This window comes from Pieris brassicae, chromosome 14, assembly GCF_905147105.1.
Source record: "Pieris brassicae chromosome 14, ilPieBrab1.1, whole genome shotgun sequence".
In the NCBI taxonomy this organism is placed as follows: domain Eukaryota; kingdom Metazoa; phylum Arthropoda; class Insecta; order Lepidoptera; family Pieridae; genus Pieris; species Pieris brassicae.
Genome location: NC_059678.1, coordinates 1,899,032 through 1,917,525, shown reverse-complemented (window position 1 = coordinate 1,917,525; position 18,494 = coordinate 1,899,032). Strand labels below are relative to the sequence as shown.

General features: G+C 32.9%; 2 protein-coding genes across 2 annotated transcripts; both read right to left on the bottom strand.

The window, feature by feature from the left end:
- Positions 1 to 51: 51 nt before the first annotated feature.
- On the bottom strand, positions 52 to 5,404 carry LOC123718217. The gene is made up of 9 exons (XM_045674663.1): positions 5,168 to 5,404; positions 4,439 to 4,625; positions 3,998 to 4,066; positions 3,820 to 3,928; positions 3,381 to 3,431; positions 2,928 to 3,097; positions 2,152 to 2,256; positions 1,356 to 1,553; positions 52 to 393 (listed from the first exon to the last, which is right to left on the bottom strand). The coding sequence occupies exons 1-9, from the start codon at positions 5,239 to 5,241 to the stop codon at positions 61 to 63; spliced, it is 1,296 nt and encodes a 431-aa protein (XP_045530619.1). The 5' UTR covers positions 5,242 to 5,404; the 3' UTR covers positions 52 to 60.
- Positions 5,405 to 6,530: 1,126 nt separating this feature from the next.
- Positions 6,531 to 18,425, bottom strand: LOC123718159 (suppressor of fused homolog). The gene is made up of 12 exons (XM_045674581.1): positions 18,125 to 18,425; positions 17,872 to 17,974; positions 17,562 to 17,654; positions 16,531 to 16,709; positions 14,769 to 14,911; positions 13,922 to 14,007; positions 13,066 to 13,192; positions 11,507 to 11,603; positions 9,561 to 9,637; positions 8,946 to 9,037; positions 8,293 to 8,425; positions 6,531 to 6,921 (listed from the first exon to the last, which is right to left on the bottom strand). The coding sequence occupies exons 1-12, from the start codon at positions 18,246 to 18,248 to the stop codon at positions 6,727 to 6,729; spliced, it is 1,449 nt and encodes a 482-aa protein (XP_045530537.1). The 5' UTR covers positions 18,249 to 18,425; the 3' UTR covers positions 6,531 to 6,726.
- Positions 18,426 to 18,494: the final 69 nt, after the last annotated feature.

Genomic DNA, 18,494 nt, shown 5'->3' with positions numbered 1-18,494 from the left:
CATACAAATTTTATTTGAACACAGAGCAATCATTAAATAAAACAATTTGAATATAGAACGCTATTTTATTTCTACGAATAAATCCTGTCGGACGCCTAATTTATCTATGGCATTATCTGTCAATCTATTTTTCATAGTCTGTAGCCGAGCTGTCATTATGAGATCAACAATGTCCTTTTGAAGTTTCGTATTGGTATCTGTTCGCGGGAATGTTTTTAACAGGCATACGACATAGTTTCCAAAATTTTCAATTATATTCTCGTTTGATGAGTCGTTTTTTAGTTTCGTCCGTTTTTTTGGAGTTTTGTTAGTTTTTGTATCCATTTCGTTTTGGCTTTCCGTTGATATTTCTGGGTTCTCTGGTTGTTTGGTTGTTTTGGTGTTTTGTTGGTTCTAAAAAAATAGAATAGAATTTAGATAGGCACTAGATCACAACTCTCATATACTTATAGATTAATTTTAATAATATGGTGGATTTGAGTTTCCTCCTTTTTAGTTTTATATGTATCTTTTACGAAATAGTGTTTGCTGAACTGAACACTGAAAAGTAATTTCCGCTCGTTGCATCCCTAAAAATGTATGTTTTTATTTTTGATGTCCCTACCAAGCGTTAATTAACTTGCATTCCTTATTCAATGAAGTTTCTGATTACTTTATCTTTGCTGGAAGGCGCGCAATGACCATAGTCTTCATATTCACACCGATATTAATTTTTCGACAAATAATGATTGTGTTAAAAATAAACGTTGATTTTTATATATCGATATCATATTTTGTCACAAAATTCCAACAATAGAGCAACTAGAATAACACAGATATTTTCACAATTATTTTTTTAATCTGTCAAAAAGAGAGTTTATTGAAATTTATTCTATATGACTCATTGTGCATCTGTGGAAATTTAAAATCTACTATGGAAACCTAAAGGTTTAAAAAAAGAATATGTTTAATATACTCTGTTAAAGTAAAATAACAATCGTATCGCCGTTCGAATTTCAAATAATGTTATTAAGAATATTCTGTATAGTGGGTTTAAAAGCTTTACAGAGTGAAAAAACTTGTAAATAAAATAATTTATCTAAAAATCACAATTAAAGCGAGTCACCTGACACAAAACGATCACATATTAGTCGAAACAACGATGATGTAGAAGATAAGTAGCATGTCTTTGTCTAATCCAATTTCACAGTTCAATTACGTCGGAGACCGCTTTTGATAGAACAATATGTGTAATTTAAAAGTGACAATTCAAGTTACATTTGTTTACAAGCATACTACGTCATAGACGCTTAGAGAAGCGTTGTGGAATAGTTCTCTAGTCACTAATAAATAATCTAAAATGATTCATTACTTACCTTATTTTCCATGGGATCTTTTCCACGATCTACCTCCATACAAATATCCGGTCCAGTTTCTTCTAGTTTCGCTTTTACTATTAAATCAACTATATTTAATTGCAGCTGGGCACAGACATTCCTCGGTAGATCTCTCAATAAACTCGTTATGTATAATCCAAAATCGCTGATTTCTGCCTCATCTGATGTGTAGTTTCTCTGTAATATTATAATATTGAATAATTCGTTTCTAAACCTGATGTAAAGTAATATGGCCCATGGACACTTTCAAAGTCAGAGAGCTCTCGAGTGTGTTGCAGTGCAAGGCCTGACTTGATTAAAATAATTATTGAAATATTTGTGTGTCACTGTTGGTTATATAATCTTGGCGTACACTAGTGATGAATGTATATGTTAATTTGTCTACAAATTTCTCGGTAACTAAACCTCAATAAACGATCCTATATACAACAACTCAGGATACAGTTTAAGTTTTAAAGTGGGGTTTCACATATTTTTATTGAGGGTAGTTGAAAAAAAATTACGAAGGGTGAATGCCGTGTATGAGAATGTTATAACGATGTTTATATTAAATAGTAGTTTTATTGCGTAACATTAACTTAATAGTTCCCCCCCAGTTCTGTGAAAAACCCTTTTCATTTTCCAGCTAATAAAAGCCTATGACACCCACAAATCACGTGGCTTTTTATTAGTAAAAGAATTTTCAAAATCAATTCAGTAGGTCCAGATATTATAGGTAATATCTGGACTACCTCACTCAACTCAAAGAGTATATATAACTTTAGTTAAGCCTTACAGTTCTTTTTAGTCCCTTTGGTTGAACCTCCTTCAGAAGTCTCTCTTCTTGACTCTGTATTGGGTCTTCTAGATAGATCACCTCCGTATAATTTTCATCTTTGTTCTGAAATTATTAAGATTTATATAACATATGGACATTTATTTTTGAAAATTATAATTCTCGAGTAATTAGTAACTCCATCTTACAGATACCGGCAAACTTCTTGAGCATTAAACAAGGGAGTGTGGGAGAGTTTGCGCGTCGTACACAGCGCGGGACAAACACTGATTTACCAATCACGCGATCGACACGCCACGCTCTCAGTGATACCTAAAAATCGCTTCTGGGGCATCGCATTTGTTCAAGATGTTTGCCGGTATCTGTACGTGTCGAAAAGCCTTGATTCGATTACAACAAAATATAATAACAACATGATGTTTAAAAAAAAAACAATTATTGAAGTGAAACTTCTTTAAGCACATTAGGGTAAGGGAGAGAGCGAATGAGAGAGAGAGAGAGAGAGAGATACACGCTATTGGTTTATGTATTCGTTTAGTAACTACTTATAATATAATAATTAATTAATAATAATATTAGAACTTTAGATGGCAATTCTATCGCAACGTCTTGTGCAGTAAATGCAGATTTTTAATTTATTTATATTATTTAAATGCTTTAACGTTTTTTCAGTTACGAAAATTATATATATCCCATCCGGGAGTAGATTCGCTGTAGAAGATGTATAGTGAAGCGGATGGTGGAAGACTTCCCGCCATCAATGCTGGATAACTCACCCCAGTAACTACAGAGTGCACTTCCTTAAGATGTTTATATAACGTATCGACCTCTTGTTTCAGCCGCTGACCACACATGGAACATTTGACCCATCTATCAGACTCCTTCTCGAAGTACGCCCACAATTCACTGTCAACATCCAAATCCGGTTCATCATTCTCCGAGTCATCTGTAATATACAGGGTGTATCAACGCCAAGCGGCTGTCTGGTGGTAAAAGCTTAAGCTTTTAAGCGGGTTAACCCGGAAAAAAATCTTAAAAGGCCGGCAACGCACTCGCGAGCCATCTGGCATTGAGTGTCGATGGGCGGCGGTATCACATAACATCAGGTGAGCCTCCTGCGCGTTTGCCCTCTATTTTATAAAAAAAAATTATTGCCATTTGAGGATAATTCTTGTAAAACGTTACGACGCGTTACATGGGAAAGGGGGGGAGGGGGTCGTATTACTTACCAGAAAAATCTGATGATCCAGTTTTACCCCTTGATTTTATTTCCACAGACTCTGTAATATTTAGTTTAATGCATAAATACAGTGTAAACTCTATGTAGTGTCCCTATATTTAACAACTTATATTAATTGTAATAACAAAAATATATAATAACGATAACAATGATAGTAATAATTCTTTTACAATTATTGAAATTCGGTAATAATATTAGTAGTAATAAGGTAAAATGAAATAATTGTATCATTTGTATTAATGTCTATGATAATACAAGCCTTTTGTTAAACTTTATCTAATTTAACCAATTTCTGTAATGTTGCATATCATAAAGAAGTTTCACTTCTTACATGTGTATGTGTATGAAAAGATGTAATTGGTTTTATTTGTAGTAGTAAACAATCAAATATTCTATCACTTAAAAAACATTACCAAAATGAGCATTACCCATTCTTATATCAGAATCATCCTCCTGTGTTTGATTTTCCAAAACCAACCCATACTGAGCCATTCTTGCATGCTTTAGATTTTTCAACACATTTGATATTTGATCTTTCTAAAATAGTTCAACATTGATTACTTAGATAGATAATATCTCCTTATGCAAACTATATGTTATACATACATTTCCATCACAGCCATCTTTGGAAGTGTCATTGCTACTAAGACTTCCTAGAGAAGCGTCATTTAGTTCCTGAAACAGGAACATATTTCATGTAATTCTCTAACTTAGGGTTAGACTAGATGAATGTGTTTCATATCTGTCTCAAATTAAAAGGCTTTTATATTGTCTTGAGTACCTAATTATTTTGCATCAATCCATCTATATAGGATATGTCATATCCATAACTAGCACAAACTTTTGCTAACACTTCATATATTTACAGTTTTACAGAACATTACTTTTATTATATATAATAAATATAAAAGGTCAAAAAACAAGCTTCATATATATTCTAGTTCTCAATTTAAACTTACATATTTAAACATACTTCTTGCTGAGATAGATGACTGCAATAAGACTGTATTATACTATAATATAATAAAGGGAATATTTTTTACTTACATTTCTTAATGATACATCCACTCTAGAGCGGTGCTTAATATTAAAGTAGAAATGTTTGAGCATAGCAGTACTTCGAGGTCCAGTGGTACATAAGCTATTATATTCTCTGCATATAGCTGCCCATACAACATTCTTTTTGTTTATATCGTGAGATGAAGAACCTTTTGCTTCGATAACATGTTTATACCTACAATAAAATAACAATAAAAACTTAATTAATATTTTTTTTTGTTTTAGAAATATGTGTTCCTAATAGGACACTTATTCTCATTTGAGGGATATTATATAAACATTCCCAATCACCAGAGAAAAAAACGTCAATCTGGGCATTTAGTTACTCCTAATAAAACAATCAATCATCTAATTTTTTTTTATTTCTCAATTATATACTATTTACTTTTGTATGGTCTGTTTAGCTAATTTTCTTTTTTTATTGGCAAACTCATACTTAACTTAATATGATTGATAATGCGAAATGATATTCAAATTTGTAGTTGGGTATAGCTGTACAGAGCTGAGAGAAAGCTTTTTTACTTTAAATAATTTTTTTTCTTAACAAGGCTCTAATATATTGGTTGTTGTTGGTGTATATATAACACCTATCTAAGATATTGGAATTGTAGGCTTGTAAAATACTAAAAAAATGAGGTAAATATGCAGGTTTTATCAGCTATTGTACAGGCGGTTTCACGAATAAGCGTCTAAATTAATCAAAAACGTTATACATACTTCTTAACGAGTGCTAAAAGGAATTTTCTTTCCTGATCATTGAAATTGGGAGCTCTTTTTTTAGATTTTTCCATTTCTGTATTTCAGAAAATTTTGCCCTGTTACCTATGACAATTTTAAGAGTAATACAATTGTACTATTAAGTTTGAACTTTGAAGTGTATAGGATTTTAATTTAACATATTTAATATTTAATCCCTGAGTCTTATATATTATTATTTATATTTCGCAGACAATAACAGCGTTGCCACAGATCATGTAAAGTATAGAGCACAGACCACAGATAGAGACCAAGAATACTACCAAAAACAATTGTCAAAATACGCGTAAGCTAAAGATAAGATTCAGCTTAAACTATAGAATAGACCAGGTATGGGCAACCTTTGACATGTTGAGGGCCTAACTTTAGCGTGCAGACTTTCGCGCACGTTCAAAAGGCGTTAAACGTTCTTAGTCTATTTTAAAGTAGTGATAATATTTTTTTGCGACATGAAATAATACAACAATGTTATAATAGTACAATTTACTGAAATAACAAAATGAAATTAAAAAAATGGTACATTATAATTAAATCGTTAAATTTGCAATTGTTATAAACTACGAAATTTAAATACACCGAAATCAATAAGACACTTGAGCTTGAATTTTGGAAACTATTCCATCGATATGTGGATTAATTCCTCTCGTACAAAGTAAAGTAAAATTCTCGTAAAGAATTTTCCAAATTATCGTCAGTGTGTCTGTACAATGTGTTGATTTATTAACTTTTGTCATTGAAAAGAACTGTTCGCATTTAAAAGTACTGCTAAACGCATAAATATCATCTTCTTGCGATTATTCTATGCTGTGGAAAATACAACTTTACGTCTTCAAATTAGTATTTTAGGAGTGAGTTTTCTTGAATTTTTATCAACTCCATTTGTAAGAGTATTGGAGCATTTTGTAGGAGTGGCAAATAAACTGAAAAAGAATTCCATGTTTTTGAAGTCGCTACATACTACGACAGTAACTTGAGTTCTCCAGCATATAGCATAAGCAATATTTTCATACGCAGATAGCGTGTTGAAATGGTAACTGTTACCAGACAGCATCTGTGACGCACTCAAAAGATGTTTGATCAGAAACGCTTTCAAATGGCTGTACAAATCATTTACTAACTCTTTGTTTTTGAAGTTTCAAATTTAAATCATTCAAAAAGCTTGTAAGATCGACCAGAAATGCTAAGTCCCATATCCATTTTGGATCAATTCAGATAGTATAGTGGTATATAGATAGTTTAAAAGAGTAATGAAGTTTCTTGACAATTCTCACCTGCTCTACGCCTTTTATAAGGGAACTTATAGTAAACGTAAATTAAGGCATATGAACTCAATAAAATTTGTATTAAATAAATAACTTTAATTTCGCGTTTATACCTCGTAAAGAAGTTTCACTTCTGTTTGTAAAATGGTATAATATTTATAAATTGAAATCAACATTATTTTTGGACGCGGCGGAAGGACTTGTATCCAGGGCATAAAAAAACATTGACGGACACTTAATATTTAATTTATTTTACATTTATAAAAAATCCGTATCTGGTAACACAGAGATTTTTAATTTATAACTCGGCCAAGATATCGTATAGGGAATGGAAGGTGCTGTGGTTGCGTCTTGGTTTTCATCTTCATCAGTCTCAGAGTCCATTTCTGCTAAATTGGCGAGTGGTGCTACTTTTTTTGACATCTCCTCTGCTAGTTCCTTTGGTATAAGAATCTGAAAAAAAAATGGCTATTATCAGGTAATTGTCTCATAATAAGTTCTTGTTTTAGATTTAGTTCAAATTATTTGTGCAGATAGAAATGTATTAAGTGTTCTAATGCCAGTGATTCTGGATCAGTGAGCTAAGCACATCTCCAAGGATCAAGTAATCTTGAATTTGGAATTTGAATATTGTTTCTCTATCAACAAGGCCACGCATATAGTGGAAAAATATTATGATAATGTGCTGGAGCTGAGTATATTAATTTTATTCACATCTACTTAAAAAGAATCCACCCTGTAAAGAGACTAAAATCTTTTTTAATATCTATGGATTTGAATTTGGATTGTAAATTTGACCATAGAATACGTACACAGAACGAAAACGTTACTATCAACGTGGCTATCAAAGAATAATCTGTGTTCGGAAAAGAACGCTGAAGGGTAAAAACGCCCGAAACGCTATCTTTACATTAATATAGGATTTAAAATTACAATTATAATGTTGGCCGCAATGAACATAATGCACTTTCACGAGTTTTTATTTATTAACACTTCGTTACACTACAGAAAAAAAAAATTGAACATAATTAAATCAAAAGAAGGGCAACTGGCGGCCCTATCGCCTTCGAGCGATCTCTTCCATACAACCACTGTGAGTAAAGAAAAAAAATGTATTAAATTACATAAGACAGGCAAGTAGTGCAAAAATACATGTTATACACAGTTATTAAGACCAAAACTAAACAGGAACAAAAAAAGGTCAACTAAACGAGTTGTACTTAAAATAGAGATTAATAAAGAGTAGTAGATCTCAGGAGCTCTATTTAAAGTTGAGTTAAAGTTCCACTCATGGAAGCAGTCTACAGCCCTGGGGACTTCTCAGAAAAGAGAGGCTCCTACAACCGACTAAAAAAATCTTTCAAATTACGACTATTTTATTTCATAGACAAGTATAGATCAGTATTCTATCTGACACATTGATTTAAGACGTTCCAATTTCCTCACGATGTTTTTCTTAACCGTACGAGCGTGGCTTACGCAGAAAGTCCATTAATGCATAGTCGTAGATCGAAACTACGACATTAGGGATAACAGTTGCTTGCAAAAAAAAATCTAATGTGAGTTAAAACGCTTCAGAAAAGCCATTTACAAGATAACGATTTGTCGGAAAGAAATCTAGATTCCAGAATTGGCTCTATGAATGTGTCAAATATCTTGACAATTTGCATGTGTATTAGTGTTGCCATAACCATATTTAATTAAGCGACCACAGAGCAGGTTTTATATATAATTAATAAATGTTGTAATTAAGAATAGCAAATGTTTGAAAGCATTAGTTTTTGACGTTCATAAGTGTAATGGTACGATGATATGGAAACTCACCTGAAGCCAACTACCGCTGACAGCATACGGTCTTCTGGGTGTGACAAAAGCCCCGCCCACTGACGGCGGTAGAACTGTCACTGAACGGGCTCCTTGACGCCATGTGAAGTGCGACGAGTGGCGCACGCGACCGCTAAAATTGAGACACGCATATGTTTTCTACCGTACCTTATATTCTACAGCTCCTTATGTATGTCACATACGTAAAAAATTGAATCCACTTAAATGGTAGCTTTTAGTAGGAAATCACTAGGAAATTGTTAAGGAATACTGTAAATAAATTTTGAAAAAATATAATGAACTGAAATGCCCCCCACGTTTGGAAACACTGGGCCCTACAGCGTTTGTATAAAAGTAGGTTCTATACGATTTTCTGCAATCTATATAAGGCCTAAACTAAAAAAATAAAAATCAACGGCGCCACAACCTTTTTAGGTCTGCCCTTCAGATTTTTGTATCTGTGTAATGTAGTATCGTCTTTGGTTTAACATAGCTTTTACACATTGAAAGAAAACAATTTTTTAACCGGATTAAAGCTATTGTATTATTATAAACTTATAATTATTTACATAATATTAAGTTTTTAGAGATATTATTTCTTAACATGGTCTCTGTCTAGTGTACTTCTGACGCATAAAATCCAGAATACTCACTCAATAGCAAGAGGTAGAAGACTAGCACCTTCACTATTCAGCATGAGATGTACTCCCTCCAAATATTCTATGCTTTCCTCCCTCCACGATTCCTGAACAAATAACATTAAATATAGAATTACCTTCCTGGCAACCTAGAACATAGACTAGAAAAAAATGGGACAGATTACATAGAATAAGCATTTGTAAAACAAACTGTCTTTCTTAGTACTGTCCATTTATATAATATTTTTTTTAATGACGTAAATAACAAAGCCTGTGGCGAAAAGAATTACGAAGACCACAGACAAAGCTTTTAAATGCACAATGGACTTTCTATTTACGCATTTGAAATGGCGTGCCTAAAAAGTGGACGGCGTTGTCACCTATCAGCCTTCTGTGACCGACTTGCCCATTAGAAAAATTATCACCGTACAGATGTCTTAAAAGGATGTTACGCAAGTGGTAATGTTGGAATATAAGAGAAATATATAGAATTTTATATAATTTTTTTAATAGAGCAAATGGGCAGGAGGCTTGATGTTAAGTGATATACCCCATGGACACTCTCAATGCCAGGCTCGCGAGTACGTTGCCGGCCATTTAAGAATTAGTATATATCTTAAAGTTACCTACCTGAACTATATTTGGTATCTGTGGCAACGCTCGCTCCATACTTGACATTTCGAAGCTATCCGTGGACATATTGTGACCTGAAAAAGGATTTTTTATTATTTTGTTATAAATGGCGCTATTTCGGATGGATTGTGTTGCTTCTGTCAAGAGATGGCTCTGCTGATTCCGTGACATGAACAGAACATCACGATTAAGTTAATACGATATATATATTATGATTAATCTAATATATTTAATAAAAATAAATGAAATATAAACGTTTTAATAATAAAATGATCACACAACGACTATGCAACAGATTCAAAATAAAATTTGTTTGACATTTCAATAATCTATTACCGTTGGAATATTGTATGGCAAAGAGTGAAGAATGATTTGTGAAAGCATATAAAAAAATAATTTAACCCATTCTACTATTCGTCTACATGTAATATATTTTTTGGATATATTAAAAATGTGTGCGTGTACAAGTGTACACACGTAAGAAGTGAAACTTCTTTATGACCTTATTTTTCAAAAAATTATCTGCTCTATGCAACTTTACAGAAATTCGTTAAATTAGATAAAGTTTAACAAAAGGCTTTTATTTTCATAGACATGAATACAAATAATACAATTACTTGATTTTACCTTATTACTACGATTATTACAGAATTTAATTAATTGTAATAGAATTATTACTATCATTGTTAATATATTTTTGTTATTAATGGCTTCGAATCTCTTCGAATCAACCGTGTTACAAGAAAAAGACGGCACGTAACAGAAAAATGTGACACGTAACCCAAAAATGTGACGGCAATTTTTTCCCCAACGCCGATAAAGAAGTTTCACTTTAAAAATATCTTGATAAAGTTGGGTTTAATGTCGCACAAAAGTAAATGAACCCAAAACTTCCTTTTATTTTAAAATTGTATAAAAACTTCTCAAGTCCAACGTTATATATATATATATATTGTTATACAATTTTTTATTTTATAAAGTTTTGGGTTCATTTACTTTTGTGCGACATTAAACCCAACTTTATCAAGATATATGTTACGCTCCTCCAATAGATGCTTATAGGAAATTGCATCCCACAGCTCATCCTTCTTAGGCAATTCGTTAGGATCTCTGCCATTACGTTGTGCGCCCCCTATCATCTTTTAAAACTCTTCTGCATAATCATTTCCTACCCATATCCTATCCTGCTCAATCGTAACTCTTGTTATTCTTCTTATTTTGTATTGCATCACAATTCATGTATCCGTGAGAATAGTTTATTATTTTGTCGTATTTTCGATATCAGGCACTTTATCCATCATATTGTTAGTTTTTTCCCTTACTAGGATTGCCTGGAAGAGATGTCTTGTTTAAGGCCGCAACGGGCGGCCTTTTCGCATATGTATAAATGAAACGAAGTGTGGATGTTATAGTTGTTATAGCTGTCTACTAAAAAGTTATATAAATAATGATTCTCTCTATATATATACAATTTTCGGTCACTGTTCGATCTCATACTCCTCTGTAACAGCTCGACCGATGCTTATGCATATTCAGTAAGTCTGAGAATCGGCTATTATCTATATTTCAAACCCCTTACTGATAAGGGGTGTCCACGCCAAAAATATATATTTTTTAGACATTTTTTTGTTCCCTCCCCCCTGTACTCTTCTACGATCAACCCCTATTTTTATTATAGAAGATAGGTTATTTTTATTGATCTAAAAAATGTTTCCTGTATATTTGCACTTCTTGTCTATCTTAGGTAATTTAATACATTTTTTTCTCGTTACTCACAGTGGTTGCCTGGAAGAGATCGCTCGAAAGCGATAAGGGCGCCAGTTGCCCTCCTTTTGATATAATTATTTTCAATTTTTTTATATTGCAATTTAACGAAGTGTTAATAAAATGGCATGGCAAAACGACGTTTGCCGGGTCAGCTAGTATACTAATAAAAATGATACCTTCAGATCCTCTATCCGTCATCGAAGAGAGTCCACGTTGTAATGTCTCCTTAATCTGCCTCTCAACACTTGGGGACAAGGGTTGTTCCTCTTCGCTCTGAAAAGTTCAATAAATATTCGATCCAATTAAAATATTATTCAAATGCCAGTACAGTTAATGTTAAATATTATACAGTTGCTAAAGTAACACTGTTTGTCAAAGTAATGAAAGTTCGAAAGTCGATTAAACGAAAAAGAAAATACTAAAGAATCAAGAAAAAAAAAACTCTTTTTGAACGGATTGAAGCTATGTATTATTATTAAAAACGTCGGAAAAAAATTAAATTATGTAAATAATTATAAGTTTGTCAAAAAAAAAACAGTAATTAAAAAAGATTTTATAATGAATAATAAATTAGACTTTTCTCATCAAAGTAATGAAAGTTCGAAAGTCGATTAAACGAAAAAGAAAATACTAAAGAATCAAGAAAAAAAAAACTCTTTTTGAACGGATTGAAGCTATGTATTATTATTAAAAACGTCGGAAAAAAATTAAATTATGTAAATAATTATAAGTTTGTCAAAAAAAAAACAGTAATTAAAAAAGATTTTATAATGAATAATAAATTAGACTTTTCTCATCAAAGTAATGAACGTTCGAAAGTCGATTAAACGAAAAAGACAATACTAAAGAATTAAGAAAAAAAAACTCTTTTTGAACGGATTGAAGCTATGTATTATTATTAAAAACGTCGGTTTTTTTTTTAAATTATGTAAATAATTATAAGTTAGTCAAAAAAAAAGTAATTAAAAAAGATTTTATAATGAATAATAAATTAGACTTTTCTCATCAAAGTAATGAAAGTTCGAAAGTCGATTAAACGAAAAAGAAAATACTAAAGAATCAAGAAAAAAAAAAACTCTTTTTGAACGGATTGAAGCTATGTATTATTATTAAAAACGTCGGAAAAAAATTAAATTATGTAAATAATTATAAGTTTGTCAAAAAAAAAACAGTAATTAAAAAAGATTTTATAATGAATAATAAATTAGACTTTTCTCATCAAAGTAATGAACGTTCGAAAGTCGATTAAACGAAAAAGACAATACTAAAGAATTAAGAAAAAAAAACTCTTTTTGAACGGATTGAAGCAATGTATTATTATTAAAAACGTCGGAAAAAAAATTAAATTATGTAAATAATTATAAGTTTGTCAAAAAAAAAGTAATTAAAAAAGATTTTATAATGAATAATAAATTAGACTTTTCTCATCAAAGTAATGAAAGTTCGAAAGTCGATTAAACGAAAAAGACAATACTAAAGAATTAAGAAAAAAAAACTCTTTTTGAACGGATTGAAGCAATGTATTATTATTAAAAACGTCGGAAAAAAAATTAAATTATGTAAATAATTATAAGTTTGTCAAAAAAAAAAGTAATTAAAAAAGATTTTATAATGAATAATAAATTAGACTTTTCTCATCAAAGTAATGAACGTTCGAAAGTCGATTAAACGAAAAAGACAATACTAAAGAATTAAGAAAAAAAAAGTTTTAAAAAGTCTATGGTATATCGCTTACCAAACAATACTTCTGCCAGTTAACCCTGGCTGAGACTCCGGCCAAATGGACCAATTGACGATTACAAATGGCCAAACGCGCTGAACGTCGTCTAGATACTTGTGTCACGAGCCATTCACCACCACATCTGAAAGTAACTTTTCTTTACTCTGCTTCGAGTAATGAACAGTTTCACGCTTAAACCGGGTCTGGTCTGGGCCTCGGGTCTGGTCTGTCTTCGTGATCATTTTCTAATGGAAAAGTCAGATCAGCCTTCTGACACACTTTGATTCTTGTTCTCAAGAACGAGTATAGCACGCTGAAGCCAACAATAAAAAGTTCCTACTTCAAGAAACGATCAGTTAAACCATTGGCCCTTGTGTGGTCTGGAACACCTGTATGTTTCTTAACTATATCTTCCTAGGCAAGTAGTGTGCCTGACATATCTCGATTGATAGGTGCTAGGATGTTAGGGTGATAGGAAGTTTTAAATAATACATAGCTTCAATCCGGTAAACAAGTGTTTTCTTTAAATTTGTAAAAATATGTATATATGCAGAACTGGACAATTGGCCAATTCGACTTAGGATCCTCAAATCGTACCAATTCTTGAAAGTCCGGTAACGCACTTCTGGCAATGTCAATATTCCATAGTGTCCATAGGCAGCGGTATCACTTAACATCTGGTGAGCCTCCTGCCCCTTTGCCTTCTATTACATAAAAAAATGCTGGAGATACTTCGTTATCGCGCTTTAGGGTATGACACAGGGATTTGTAATTCGGACCATATCGAGTCGGTTCTTATAGCGGAAACAGTTGAAGATCTTCGCACAAACTGTCAAAAAAAATATTTTTAGACATATTTAGAGAGCCTCACCTAGGATCTTCACTTATAAGCTTCAAAACTTCGAACCCGGAACCACGCTGTGCCGCTCTCAACTCCCTCGTTGTGCATCCAACCATCTTTAAAAACCGTTTTCTTTAAGTGCCAGTGGCCCTAGAACCTTTTAGGGTCTGGGCCTCAGAGTTCTGTTCGGTGATCATTTTGCTAATAGTCAAGTAGGTGATTGTTACACACGCGTTAAGGCCAGTTTCCTCACATTTTCATTCATACGAGCCAAGTATAAATAGAAAGTCCAATTAAATTTAATAATTTTAAGGGAAACTTCTTTAGGCCAGGAGGATTACAATTTTAAAGGTATCGATAGTATCGGACAACGTCCAAAGACCACGTGTTTAACGGGGATCTGTGCAACAGACTGGTCCTTGGCATCGCAAACTTGGCCATCACCGCACATACAAAGGAACCTAGTTTAAGGAGATTATTAAGTTGTGGGGAACAAGGCTTTTACTCTGTAATCTCAATAAGGGGGCGTTCAAGTATTACGTCACGCAATTTTTGGGGATTCTTGTCCCCCCCCCCCATATGAAACGCGCCTAACGTTTCTGTATCCAATAGTAAAACGTTTCGTGACCACCCCCAGTGTCTCTTTATACCTAAAACTGACCATTATGTGGTGTAAAGTACTGGAAAGTGGAAAATAATATTAACAATAACGCGTAATTCAATCCCCGCCCCGCATCGTAACTTTTTACAAGAGGACCCCCCCCCCCACATTCGTTACGTAACACTTGAACTCTCCCTAAGATGACCTTCAAAAGGCGTGGAAGCCTTTCGAAGGTCATCACCGCTACTATTAGAAGTATCCGGTTATGGTTAATACCTGTAGAAATATGACATCCCCATGTGGTGTGTTGACTGTATGTAACTGTGGATCTTCAGCGACAAGCAAATGTCGGACCCTGGACTGTGAACCATCCAGTGCCGCGTGCCATGATATGTGATCACCCGCGCAGAATTTATTACCTACAACACACTCAAATATATTGTTTATTTATTTATTGAAGTTTATCACAGCAAACATACTATATTTACAGTACACAATCTTTTCTAAAAATATATGAAAACTTTGGTAAACATAAATGTTACAAGATAAAAAAAAATACTAACAACTTCTGATAAACGAAAAAAAATACCAGAGATAGGCACTTAACAATGGACTATAAAAATAAATATCTAAAAAAGGTACACTGCCACAAGGACCCAAACTTTTTAAATTATTTGTTTATTTTTTCCCGCGTGAAATTTCCCAACCTTTTGTTTGAAACTGACATAAAGTTAAAACTATTGCCATAAAAAAAAACCTTTTTAAATTGTTTTAATGTTATATATTTTATCAATTATTATTATGTTGTATGCAATATCACTGGTAAGAACATAATATTAGGTCCTTATACATAACAAGAACATATGAAATTGGCGTTTTGTCGTACTGGCCACTTTGACCTCAAATACCTCCTCTTTGGTTAGGAATTTCAAATTCTAATTTGTACAGCTATTTACTCATATATTTGTGCTTCGACGACCGTCATTCATTTGTTCTTTTCTTCTGTTTTTTTCTGTTTGCGTCACCCATTTTACAAAATGGAAAACTTAAAGTATCGCATTATTTACGAGTACGAGTTCCGCCGTGGCACTAGTGCTGCGGAAACGACTCGAAGGGTGAATGATGTGTATGGCGGTCATGTTGCAAAAGAAAACACAGTTCGTTCTTGGTTCCAACGTTCCTAGGCTGGTCAATCGCTCCACGCCACTGCTACTTCACGACAACGCTAGACCACACACTGCACATCAGACGGCTACCAAATTAGAAGAGCTTCAATTGGAATGTCTAAGATATCCTCCGTGCTCCCCGGACCTTGCTCCAACAGATTACCATTTTTTTCGAAATTTGGACAACTTCTTGCAAGGGAAAAAATTTAACTCTGATGGGGCAGTCCAAATCGCCTTCACAGATTTTATTGATTCCCGTCCGACTAGTTTTTTTAGTAAAGGGATCAATGAACTACCTATGAGATGGCAAAAGTGCATAGAAAACATTATACTATATTTAAAAATATTCCCATACAAAACGCCAATTTCATATGTAGGGACCTAATATCTTAACTGTTATTATTATGACATTAGCATGCCTATTTTTATATAGCTGGTTGAGACGGTTTTTATAATCAATCTGAATACTTACACCACAGTCATTGAAAATAAACTATATATTATTAATATTAATCATAAAAATATGATTGCTCTATTCAAGTTTAGTTGCAATTGACAAAAATAGAAGAAAGTTTTTATAAATAAATTTAAATCAATGGCGCTACAACGTTTTTAGGTCTAGGCCTCAGATTTCTGTATTCATGATCATTTGTTAATCTAATTGGCAAGGTGATCAGCCTCCTGTGCCTGACACACGTCGAGTTTTTGAGTCTAAGCCAAGCCAGTTTCCTCACGATGTTTTCCTTTATCGGTCGAGCGAATGCTAAATGCGCACACAGAAGTCCATTGGTGCACAGCCGGGGATCGAACCTACGACTTCAGGTATGAGAGTCACACACTAAAGCCACTAAGCCAACTCTGCTCAAACTTACCAGTAGTAAATATATATCTAGCAAGTGCTTGTAGCAATGCAGCGGGCCAGACAGGTGGGGATTGACTTCTATCAGACGCCAACCTCAGTGTCAATTCCAAGCCATAACCGGACCATTTGTCCCCTAGCTCTGGCATTGGATGGACACGACCATCTCCATGAAGATCAGAAACGCCAAAACTGTAGAGATTGTTTTTAATTTAATATAAAAAATTATAAAATGTGATGTAACAGATTTCCAAGTAAAAAAAAACATGGTAACAGACAAGGCACGCTTAATCTATGTTTAGTTATAAAAGTTAATAAGATCCCAGTACAAAATACAGTCAAAACCGTTTACAACATCGTTTAGAACAACACCAGTTATATTGACCAAAGTCAAAGGTAAAAGTTAAAGTATTAGGTACTTAATAACAATGTCATCTGCTGTTACTACAAATATGAGTAGTCCCTTCAATATTGTTACGGACAGTGTAACATTTTAATGATTGTATGTGTGGACTCTGTTTCCGCACTTAGATGCTCAATAGGTCCATTGTGCGTAAACATTTTAATGATGTTTAAACCTAAATTATTATGATTGGTAAAAGTGTGTAATGCTACAACTATATATATATAAAACATGAAAAAAGTGTTTTAAAATAGCCGCTCAGCTCCAGTGCTAAGTCTTTTCAAAATTGGAGACGTCTAACAGTATTAAACTGAACTTTTCTAAATCATCATAACAAAAGTAATTTGTAAAAAATATGTTTAATGCAATCAAATATTTTTTCTAATTCATTCAATCTATGATGGCAAATTAATGGTTGAAATTCAGTGGTAACGTCTTACAATCTCATCTAATAATTTATCATCATAACTTGACGAAAGGAGCTAGTTAAAACATCTGTGTACCATTTTATTAGATGAAAATAGAGATAAAATGTGTATAAAACACTAAGTAAGACTCTCATTTGTCAACACTGTAACTGTATTTGACATACAAGAGTTATACTTAGTCTTGTCTTTGAATCCTACCCAAGTCTGTCTCACCTTACATAATGCCAATGTGGAGGTATGTTTTCTTCTGGTATTCCTGGATTCCAGTACATACTGATATAGTCAAGAGGATCTTGGCCACCAAGCCTGTAATCATAGATTATTATTATTTATGTCATATGATATACTTTAAACGTTATACTGGCTAGATATTAGGGTATTTATAAAACAATATTTATATATCTTATATAGGAGAGTTAAGACACCATCTCTGTAATTAACATCAGAGAACAACCATACATAGCACTAAGACTCATCTCTATAAAATCTTACCCTCACATTGGATACAGAAATTATGTCTTACCAGTATTTCAGTCTTGTTGTCACTTGCAATGGGTTTGGTTGATCTGGATAAATCTTGGAGCATGCTTCATACAAAGCTTTTAAACCAGCGGGCATCAATCTATCTGTAAATTTATATATGTACTTTTAATTGTAGTTTTTTTAATAATTTAATAATTTTAAAAGTATTTAGAAGGTATGAATACTTTCAAACTTTATTTTACTAAAATACTTATTTGTCTTATTATTACTTACTACAAACGGAAATGTTTTACCTGACGGATCCATCTGATCCTGCGACCCTTGTGAACTGTTAGTTTGTGGCTGCGTAGGCGCAACAAAAGCTAGGGCACTGTTTCTCAGAACCCCATCCACATTTGTCCCACTTCCGCTGGACATTTTTGTCAATGTTTCTTTTAGATAACATTAAAATATCACAACTATTTTACGGAACAATATAAACACAAGTAGACTATACACATATTTAGCATTTCTATTTTCCTAGTATTCGGCCATTTTTCAAAATATGATTTCCAGAATCCAGTTCTACTCTTTACAGAACACAAAGTCTGTCAATATCAACTTTAAGGCTAACGTTAAAAATTATAGAGTCTTTGAATATCACTGACATTTCTTATCAGTGAC

Excerpts from the sequence above, each read along its gene's own strand:
- LOC123718217 (XM_045674663.1), bottom strand. The coding sequence starts at position 5,241 with ATGGAAAAATCTAAAAAAAGAGCTCCCAATTTCAATGATCAGGAAAGA. Across the intron at positions 4,626-5,167 it reads CTTTTAGCACTCGTTAAGAA|GTATAAACATGTTATCGAAG; the intron begins GTATGTATAACG and ends ATTTTATTGTAG. Across the intron at positions 1,554-2,151 it reads CAAAGGGACTAAAAAGAACT|AGAAACTACACATCAGATGA; the intron begins GTAAGGCTTAAC and ends ATAATATTACAG.
- LOC123718159 (XM_045674581.1), bottom strand. The coding sequence starts at position 18,248 with ATGTCCAGCGGAAGTGGGACAAATGTGGATGGGGTTCTGAGAAACAGT. Across the intron at positions 14,912-16,530 it reads TAGATATATATTTACTACTG|GTAATAAATTCTGCGCGGGT; the intron begins GTAAGTTTGAGC and ends AGTGTGTTGTAG. Across the intron at positions 13,193-13,921 it reads CTTATAAGTGAAGATCCTAG|ATGTGGTGGTGAATGGCTCG; the intron begins GTGAGGCTCTCT and ends AGTTACTTTCAG.